General features: G+C 50.0%; 1 protein-coding gene across 1 annotated transcript in view; it reads right to left on the minus strand.

The window, feature by feature from the left end:
- The window catches only part of SYT16 (synaptotagmin 16), a 99,967-nt gene extending 92,895 nt beyond the window's left edge, over positions 1-7,072 (minus strand). Inside the window, exons 1-2 of the mRNA XM_019519880.1 lie at positions 7,060-7,072; positions 5,608-5,787 (exon numbers count right to left, since the gene is read on the minus strand). Coding sequence (XP_019375425.1) covers positions 5,608-5,787; positions 7,060-7,072 — 193 coding nt within the window. The remainder of the gene's footprint in view (positions 1-5,607; positions 5,788-7,059) is intronic.
- Between the last annotated feature and the right edge of the window lie 3,011 nt (positions 7,073-10,083).

Here is a 10,083-nt window from a genome sequence, read left to right on the forward strand (position 1 = left end):
GGTTGGATAGTGTCTCCTTTGATTCCAGGTCCACCCAAGAGGCATGAAAAAAGACAATGAGATATGTACATGCCAACATTCATGTTTTTATCACAAGCGTTTTGATACTTGGTGTTTTCCTTTAAGCCCCAGATCATACAATCCTAGAAAATGAGGGTTGGAAGGGAGCTCAGGAGGTCACATCTAGTCCACCCCCTGCTCCAAGCAGAACCAGCCCCAACTAGATCAGCCCAGGGAAGGCTTTGTCTACCAGATCCAGGAGTCAAGTGTTTAGAAGTACCTTGGCTTTATTGGTTTTTTTAAGCCAGGCTCAAAGCTTAAAGTCATTAAGTGAAGTCACTGTAAGACTAAAAAAAAAAACCCCAGAAGACAAATAAAGATAACCCAGGGGTTTTGTTTTTCATCTCATGATTTCTAAATGAATCTCATGGTTTTTTTACAGGTATAACACACGGATTTTGGAACGCTTGGGGCTGGTGACGTGATAGATGCTCATGGAAAAGGTGCATTCCTGTGTGCTTTCCTTTGTTAATTATTAGGAGACCACGATTTTCTGCCCAGGCCTTCAGGTTGCAGTAGATGAAGATATGAAGTGTTAGCTGAAGATCTAAAGCAAAGAGGATTGTTTTCTGTTATGAGTCACGGCACTGCAGCGGGGGGTTAGCAGCGGCTCCGTACACAAGAGTTTGCTCTCTCTTTGTTACATGTTTCTGCAAACAAGCTTATGTGGTTTGCAAGCTTTGCAGTTCAAGTGTGCGGCCCAGCAAAGCCCGATGTGCAGGCTGCAAGCTTTTACCGCCACATGGGGAAACCTCACCTTGCACATGAGCCTCTCCAAACAGAGCCCACATGGAACCAGTCCAGACCTGAGTGGGTCACTGGTCTAGCGCCAGGCCTGTGCTCATAGCCCTGCCTGCACTGTGAAGAGATCAAAGGGCATTTTTCCATGTGCTCCAGGGGTAGGCGCTTTAATTAGACTGGCTCCAAGAGCCGGTCTAATTAAAGCGCCTGCAGCATCTTGTGTATCAGCATCCCCACGCTTCAAAATGGCGGCAGGGACGCTTTAACTAATTCAAGCACAGGGACGCTGATGCACGAGATGCGGAGGCTGGTTGGAGTGTGTTAATTACCACGCCCTAGCAGATTTGATTAATCGAGTCTGCTCTGACACGCTGCAATTACAGCGCATGGGAGCAGCCTCCCCAGATGTGTACAAGCACCCGGAGTGTCAACAGTCTCTCTCAGGCATGCACACCTGCACACACACGCACGCTTCCTAGAGCAGCGGCTGTCAACTGTGGAGGAGACCTAGCCCAGACCTCAGAACAGGTAAACTGTCCAGCTCATTCACGCAGCTTTGCAGGTGGGTTTTCCAGCCTAGGCTGACCTCCATGCTAGTGAGGCTACGCTGCTAGCAGGCCTCGAGCTGGCTGATTTAGAGCTCCAGTCACAGCTGGGGCTGCAATGAAGAGGCACCCTTGGAAGTGTACACAGCTAAATGACAGGCTAGCAGGGACCTCCAACAGCAACTGTGTCCCCAACACAGGATCATCATTAAGGTCAATAAAGGAGTCATGAGCACCAGTCACAAAAGCCCTGAGTGCTAGAAATAATGCTCGTGATCTGCCAGTAATTGAGTCATTGTCCTGGGACTTCCTGAAGGGCTTTCAATTAATTCTTCCTTTTCACTGAGATTCTTCGATCATATTCAATCATATTGTTCCTTCCCTGAAGCCGCAGGTCCTGCTATTACAATCAAATCAGAAATACAGACGACCAGATGTGTCTCAGGATCACCATGGTGAACATATTTCACTCAACTCCTTTTACTGTTTGAAGGCCAGACTCTGGAAAAACTTTGCTAAAATTGCTGATTCCAGAAGCCCGAATGTATATGAAGGCTGACGGAAGTCTCTGCAAGGGGCAAAAAACCAGGCAGAACTTCTTTTTTCTTTTCAACCTTCTCCTAACTGTTTGATATTGATATTCAACAGCAAATCCAGCAGGAATACGGGACTGTCTTGGGCATCATATTCAGACAGTCATATCAGGCAAATATTCAACCTTTTGAGCATGGTCCTAAACTTCTTGGTGCCAATATAAGCTCAGAGTTGAGTCACTGCAGATGGGAGAGTGGCTCTAGATACACAGCAGTCTAACAGACTGAAACCTGAGGCCCTCGTGCTTGCCTTTGGATCCGGTCAGTTATAACACTGATTACAAAAGCAGATGGGAAGTGCGTTTCTACGGTTCCAACTGCAGCGTGCCGGGAGGAGGCAAAAAGATTTCTCCCTATGCATCCATCATCTACTTTGTGCAAAGAGAAGTGGAAGATGACCCCACAAAACAGCTTGCATCTGAGCAAGCAGCAGAGTTTTATTGAATCTAGCCCTTTAATAAGAAACAGAGTTTAGCATCAAGAAAGTATGAAGCAGACAGCTGAAAAGCAGAAACACTGAATAATTTATACACACATACACATATTACACACAGACACACACACGTACACTTACCACAGGAAAATAAAAAACAAATTCCCTGCCATAAATTCCCATTTGTTAATAGGGGTGTAGGTTGTAGTCGTGTTGGTCTAAGGACATAGGCAGACAAGGATCTTTGGGTGAAGCTGATATCTTTTAGTAGACCAACTCAAATAGTTGCAAAAAAATTCTTTGCCTGAAAGCTTGCAATGAAAAATTTGTTCCAACTATTTGAGTTGGCCTAATAAAAGATATCAGATTTATCCAAAGAGCCTTGTCTGCCATTCATTAACATGATTATTTGGAGAGTTGCCAACCAAGTAGGATGAGTCACTAGAAGAAGGCCCCAAGGCCACCCCAGTCCTGTGGCCTGACTCTGGGTGTATATAAGCTTGCCATGTAGCTAGCAGTCTTAAAACTACCCTAATCGTCTATCAAAATCAGCCTAAAGCAGGGGTGCTCAACTTCCATCCTGTGGGTCAAATGTGGCCGGTGGAGCCATTGGTATCTGGCCCATGGTGCTCCCCACAAATTGGGAAATTTGGCTGCAGGAGAGCCATGGCAATAAATACAACCACCCTCATCCGCTGCCAAATGCCCAAACCCCAAGCCCTGCACAGGAGGTTGGGGCCAAGTCATACCCTCAACCCCACAGCTGGATGAGGCTGGGCCATGCTCCTCCCCTTGGGCTGGATGGGGCTGAGCCATGCCTTCTTTTCCCTGTGGGGCCAGTTCAAGCCCCCTTCTCCACCCCGGCAGGGCTGGATCAAGCCCCCTTCCCCCTGAGGGTTGGGGCTGGGCCATGCCCCTTTACCCCATGGGTCTGGGCCACAGCCCCTATCTCTGCCCCCAACTCCCCTGTGGGGCCAGGATGCCCCATGCCCCACTCTGCAAGGGTACAGGTGGGGTCCTGCCATGACTATCCTGTGCCAGATCGGGACCACCAGCCAGATCTGGCTCGCAGACAGCTCCACTGGCTGAAAAGGTTGGGCACCACTGACCTAAAACACAGAGAAGTTTGAAGCTGAGTATCTCTAACTTCAATTCTTCATGCTCCTTTTAGTTGGGAAGGAGGACAAAGAGTCTCCAGTGCCAGCCTTCCTTTTTAATTAATGATTATACTGTATTCCTCTATGGTATCAGATTTAGCACCTCATTAATGCCTTTGGTATTTTGCTTGTACGCCACAGCTGTGAGTAAAGTTGAATTAGTGTTTCCATTATAAACCCATGTTTTCAAGGGTTTATTACTCCGTCATGTAAGATTTACTCCAAAGTAAATTGCCACAGAGTGCGCCAGCTTGGAAACATTTTTTTTCCTTCAAAATTTGGGAGGGGGGGAAAAATCCGCCCTGTTTATTAATAATTCACATTTTAAAAGGCCACACATTTTAAAGATATGTTTGCATGATTGTCTGTGACAGCTCCAAAGAGCGTCAACACCCACATATTTCTGGAGATGTGTCATTTAAAATAAAAAAAAAGGGCAGACTCTCGTACAACTTCCTGGGGAAAAAAATTCATGAGATTTAAAAACGATATTGGGAAGAGAAATTCAGTTTAAAAAAAAAGAAAATCTATGCTTAAGTAATGCCAAGGTTATGATCTCCAAAAAGAAAGGAAAACTCACAGCAAAAGCTATGTTTTTTCACCTGAGATAGTCCTACATTTGTTTTTGCTAAGATTTACTGAGCAGAGGGCACCCACAGACCTCATGACTAATGCTTGCATTGACACAGGACCCAGGCCTTCATGTCAGCAAGGTCCCGATCTTGCAATATAAGTAGGTCTGGGCCCTCGCAATAGCCTTGCTAAAGTCAATGAGGTTCTCACGACTCCACAGTGAACCAGCAGCAGGTTTGGGTGCAAGCACTGGCAGGATTGGGCCTTCCCATGGTTCGACTAGAAGCTGTGGTGCCTCTAGCACTGTGTTTATTTTTAATGGAAAGATCAGCAAAGCAATTGTTTTGGCAGATAAAACCCCAAACGCTTACAAAATGCAACCGACTTTGCAATCAAGTCGAAGGGAAAAAAAAAAGGCAAGCAGGCCAAGCTTTAGCCTAGCAACCTTGACAGTAGCATCTCTAAGTATAGCTCTGGTGTGCTAACGTCTCTTAAAAACATTTACATCTTTGTTGCGCTTTCTGTAATGTGACAGGGAGGCGGCAAGAAGTCTGCCTCTCCCACCTCTAGCAAAGAAGTTACCCCAGGGGACCTTTACTCGCCTCTCCCAAAGCGGGCGAGGGGTCAGAGGCTTAAACGGGAGCTGATTGCTACTGATGAAAACTTGGTTCTACACATGGGAGATGTCTAGGGGTGTCTACAAATTCCATCCTAACTTGCTCACGATACTGGACAAACTGTGACACGTGCAAAACCCTGGTGAGCCCTTGCCAATGGTTAATGCAGCTGAGTGAGCAGGTCCACTGCCAGTGCTTCTGTAATGGGACCAGCGTGTGGAAGATTGTGCAATGGTTAACGCAGGGAAACCAGCGCAAGTGCACCCAACAGCCTGCGCGTTACTCAGCGCTGCCCAGATTTTTCAGTTCTCTTCGCTCCCACAAGACACAGAGGTGACAAAAACCATGTCTTCTCTCTCCTGAGAGCAGTGCTCTAGACCATGGGTGGCCAACATGCACCCCAGGTGCTACAAGTGGCCAGGCAGACTCTGTGTGGGGTACGTGGCAGATCAGGGAAGAGAAAGGCAGCTCAGAGGCAGATAGGGCAGGGAGCAGAAAGCAGAACAGCGGAGCAGGCAGGGAGCACAGGGCAGGAAGCGGAGACTAGAACAGCAGATTGACCAGGAGGCATGGGGTAGGGAGCAGAAAGCAAAGCAGTGGATTTGACAGGGTAAGAGGATCAGAGTGGCATGCAGGGTGGAGTGTGGGGCTAATTTGTGGCATGCCTGCCAAAAAAGCTTGGCCCCTACGGCTCTAGATAGAGATAATGGCTCTCCTGTAGCAATCATACTGATATAACGGCTGCATGAAGATGACCACACAGCACCTGAAGCCCCTGCTATTTTCCCCACACATAACCAGAGACACAATAAAGTGGCTCTGCTCCCTTAATAATCAGAGTCTCAGCAGATTTCTGTGCATCAAAGGAGTGACAGTGCTGATGCTTACCAAGGCTCTCGTGAACCCTAGACCTCTCCTTGTAGTGCTTTCGCCTCCCTCGTTGCTCCAAGCAGGGGAGCCCCCCTATCTTCTCGAAACATAACTTCTTGTTGATGAAGAGGAAGAGGACTGCAAGGAGGACAATGAAGACGCCAACTGCGGACAAGAATCCAATGGCCTCTGGTGTAACTAGGAGCAAAACACAGAAATAAAACTGTTGCAACTGGAAATACTTGCCTTATAGACATAGCTGATTTATCCCCCCACATAGGCTCAGCAAGGCACCAGCTCTTAAAATGCATAGGAAGCCAAATCCAACAGAAAGCAGCCAGGCAGAAGTGGAGGCCATTGGCACATCCACTCCCATCTACCGACTGTATAAGCTGCCCACTGAATGATATTCTGGTCTTTCTTCTGGTCTTTCATAAACTTCATAGATTTTGGGGGGTTGGAAGGGACCTCAGTAGATCAGTCCAACCTGAGACCGACCCCTGGCACCAATGGAAAGATTCCTACCGACTTCCAGAGGCTTTGGGTCAACCCTAAATCCAGTGTGATTTCACTGACTCTAATAGGATGATCCCTGATTCAGCTGGTGCAATCCAGGTACCAGCTGGTCATAAAGCAGCTGTGTAAAATGCTGTTTCTCTGCATGTGGCTATGCCTTTAAGGTAACCTCACATAAGGCAGGCCCAGCAGCAGAGCGGTTATAACACCACTCTACTGATGCTGCGGCATGGGCTCAAGCTTTCCTCTGCACTCGTGACAAAGGTCACCTCCCAATCAACCAGGTTATAAAATGGGGTGCCTGGTCATACGGACTAGGGTGCCACGGGTGGGTGGACGTGGTATTAGATGCACCATTCCCTTGAGCATGAGTGACTGGTGCCTCCTGACTCTGAGGGGGCACCCGCAGAAGCTGCCGACAGCAGCGCCCATGGCAGGCAGGGCACCAGCCCTACCAACAGCATCAGTGTCAGCCGTCGGGGGGGCACGTGCACCCCCGTGTACCCCCTACCAGTTGCCTATGCCCTTGAGTGCCACTGGTGATAGAAACTGGCCTTTTCACTTTCCTAGCGCATCCAGGCTTTGGTGGACCTTTGCCTTCCTCAGGCAGGAAGGACACTGAAGGAAAGACAGAGCACTTCTCGTGGGGGTGAGGGGATAAAGCAGAGGGAGGGGAACTGAAGGCACCAGGCAGGCACTTTTTTTCTTATCTCTCCTCAGGAGAGATACAGGCACAGGTGGACAATGGCTCTCACACCAGGGAGCACCACTGCCATTACTAGGCAAATGACAATTTTATAGATCAAGGTAAAAATGCTCATTTGCCACTTGTATAAGAAGTCAATTCCTGTGGTGGAATTACCACTCGTTCACAGGGCCCGAGACCCCGGCTGGCACAACTCAGGGCAGCTCCCACTTTATTTTAGGTTTGGAGCTCAGCAGAACTGGCCTTACCGGCGGGTGGCATGGTCGGGGGGGCACACACATGCATGCACGCACGCACACACACTTGTTTCCTGCCTGCCACTCGTGCCAGATGGGAGCTGTATGAGGACTTTGGTGGCAAATAATCCCAGGGGCTGGGTAGCAGGGCCCACACTCTCTGGCTGTGCCCGGAGTTGTTTAGGACTGGGTGGCCGGCCGGTGCGGCAGGATAAAAGCCCCTGGGTGGTGGTGGTGGCAGCAGGCACTGCCAGGCAGCATGATGGGCCAGGAGGAGGGCCAGGCCAAGGGCAAGGCGGTGGTGCTCAGCAAGAAGGCAGCACAGCTGGGTGGCTCCAGCTTGCACACCAAGGGCTTAACCATCACTGACCTGCTGGGGCTGGAGGCTGAGCTGCAGCCCCCCTTGGCTACTGCCACCACAGTCAAGGGCATGGACGGCCAGGTGACACTGGGTGGTGGTGCACTACTGCTGGGGCTGGGCTTCCTGTGTGCCCACCCGCCAGCCTTTCCTGCTGGCCCCCACCAAGCCCCTGCCGCCAGGCCAGCATCTCAGGTGAGCGAACACGTGCTGCCCCGCGATAGGCCATAGGGTCCCCTACCACCTGCAGCTGCTGGGGCACGTGTGCCCCTCATACACACCCCTGCCCCACATCCCCCTACCCTCCACCCCACACACCCCAGACACACAGTGCCAGTGATGTCAGGGGGGTGGGGTGGTAAGAGGACCATTTTCCAGGGGATCATTTTCCCTAAGGCCAGCCCTGGTCCTCAGCGAAGAGCAACAGTGGATTTACGATAGCCAAGGATCTTGAAGTCAACACCTTTGTGCTGAACTGCGGAGAAATGCTCTCTTCCACCTGCCACGGTTCCTTTGTGTCTGAAGGAGCTGCGCGAACGCCAGTGGGGGAAAAGCTTTTAAAATCATTCCAGAGCCTCCCAGTGCCAAAGTGAGGGACAAACCTTGCACAGATTATCTGGCAGGGGTGGTCAGAGCACGTGTGTCAAAACCCCCCCCAAAACGTAAGCGCCATCTGCCAAATCATTTGGCTTCTTATTCCAGTAATTACTAAATTAGATGTCAGATGGAGGTAAAGTTCAGAAGCGCAGTTCGTGTCAAAGACCCAGAAAAGTCAGACATTGCCGGCGTGTCAGAGATGCACGTGACCTCGCCTGTTGACTCCAAAGCTACCGCTCCCAGAAGAGACAGGCAGTAGTAAGCAGAGCCGGGGCTGCATGTCATGGGTCCAACTTCATATTTCCAGGATTTGATTCAGAAAGCAGCTGGGCTAAAAGGTCGTCTGTCCCTGCATTGACAGGAGTTGCCGGCACCACAGCACGGACGGTTAAACACAGCTCACACAGGTTGAAGTGGCTAATGAGAAACAAAACATCATAACCCCGCTACAAAATACATCACTCTGGGGGGAAAAAATCCTTCAGGTCTAGAACATAATTCAGAAAAGCGGGGGAATGCAGAGGTAAAGCTGGTTCTTTCACAAGTGCTACACCCAAGTTACACCAAGGTAAATGCCCTTGCTTGGCTTGCCCTCCTCTGCCCAGGACCACGACACATCCCACAGCAGTTGGACGCCACTCTACAGCCCCCTTGTGCCACTCCAGCAGCAAAGAGAGAGTAGATCTCCCTGCTACATAGGCTAGGACTTTTCAGCTCAGAGAAAAGACGACTGAGGGGGGATATGCTAGCAGGCTATAACATAATGAATGTCATGGAGAAAGTCAGCTGGGATTTGCGATTCAGTACCCCTCACCATACTAGAACCATGGGACGCACGAGGACATCATCAGGAGGCAGGCTGAGAACGAATGCCATTCACTTTCTCAGTGTGTCATTCACTTGTGGAACTCGCTGCCGCAAGATGTTGTAGAGGCCGACAATTTAACCAGGTTCCAAGAAATGCTTGCAGGAATGGTCCATCGGTGGGCATTAAATGCAATGGGAGGCCTGCTGCATCCAAATGAGGGCTCCCTAGACCTATAAATGCTGGGCAATAGAGAAGGGCAAGGGACAGCTCAATCTGGATAGACCCTGCATAAATACCCATCCCCTTAGCATCTGCCCAGTGCCACCCTGTGAGACAGGCCTATTTCTTGCACAATGACAGTGGGTCTAGGCCCATAAGGAACCACAAATTCCCCACAATAGCTAAAGGGAGACCACTACACGTGCAACAGTGGTTTTCTTGTGAGCAAAGGCATAGCACACAGAACTGGCACCCACAGGACAGCAAGGGTGGCAGGAGGGTACGTGTGCATTGAGGGAGCGATCCTCAATGCACAAGCTACGTCTATTCCATCTCGGAGGAAAGGCAGCAAGAGGGCACAGCAGCCCCCCTGGCTCTCCAGGGACCTAGCAGACCTCCTGAGGCTAAAAAGAAAGGCCTACAAAGGATGGAGGATGGGATTCACCTCCAAGGAGAATTATTCTGCACTGATCCGGTCCAGCAGGGAGCAAACCAGGAAAGCCAAGGCTGCAACTGAACTTCAACTAACTTCAAGCACCAACGATAATAAAAAGTCCTTTTTCAGATACGTGGGAGCCGGAGGAAAAGCAAGAGCAACACTGGACCCCTGCTGAACCAGATGGGGCAACTGACGCCCAGGAAAAAGCCAACCTATTAAATGGGTACTTTGCATCGGTCTTTCATCAGTCCCATGGGACGCCCATGCCCGCTACAGGACAGGGAGGTCTGGGTGAGGGAGATCCCCTGCCCTCCATTAATGCTGACCTCGTGAAGGAACATCTTGAGAAGCTGGATACCTTCAAGTCAGCCAGCCCTGACAATCTACACCCCAGGGTACTCAAGGAGCTGGCAAGCATCATAGCCCAGCCCCTGGCACGGATCTTCGAGAGCTCCTGGTGCTCTGGTGTAAAGACTGGAAGAAGGCCAATGTGGTGCCAATCTTCAAGAAAGGGAGGAAAGTGGATCCGGCAAACTATAGACCCATCAGCCTGACTTCTATCCCAAAGAAGATCTTAGAAAAGTTTAATAAAGAGGCCATCCTTAATGGACTGGC

This window comes from Gavialis gangeticus, unplaced genomic scaffold, assembly GCF_001723915.1.
Source record: "Gavialis gangeticus isolate Ggan-Ray unplaced genomic scaffold, GavGan_comp1, whole genome shotgun sequence".
NCBI lineage: Eukaryota > Metazoa > Chordata > Crocodylia > Gavialidae > Gavialis > Gavialis gangeticus.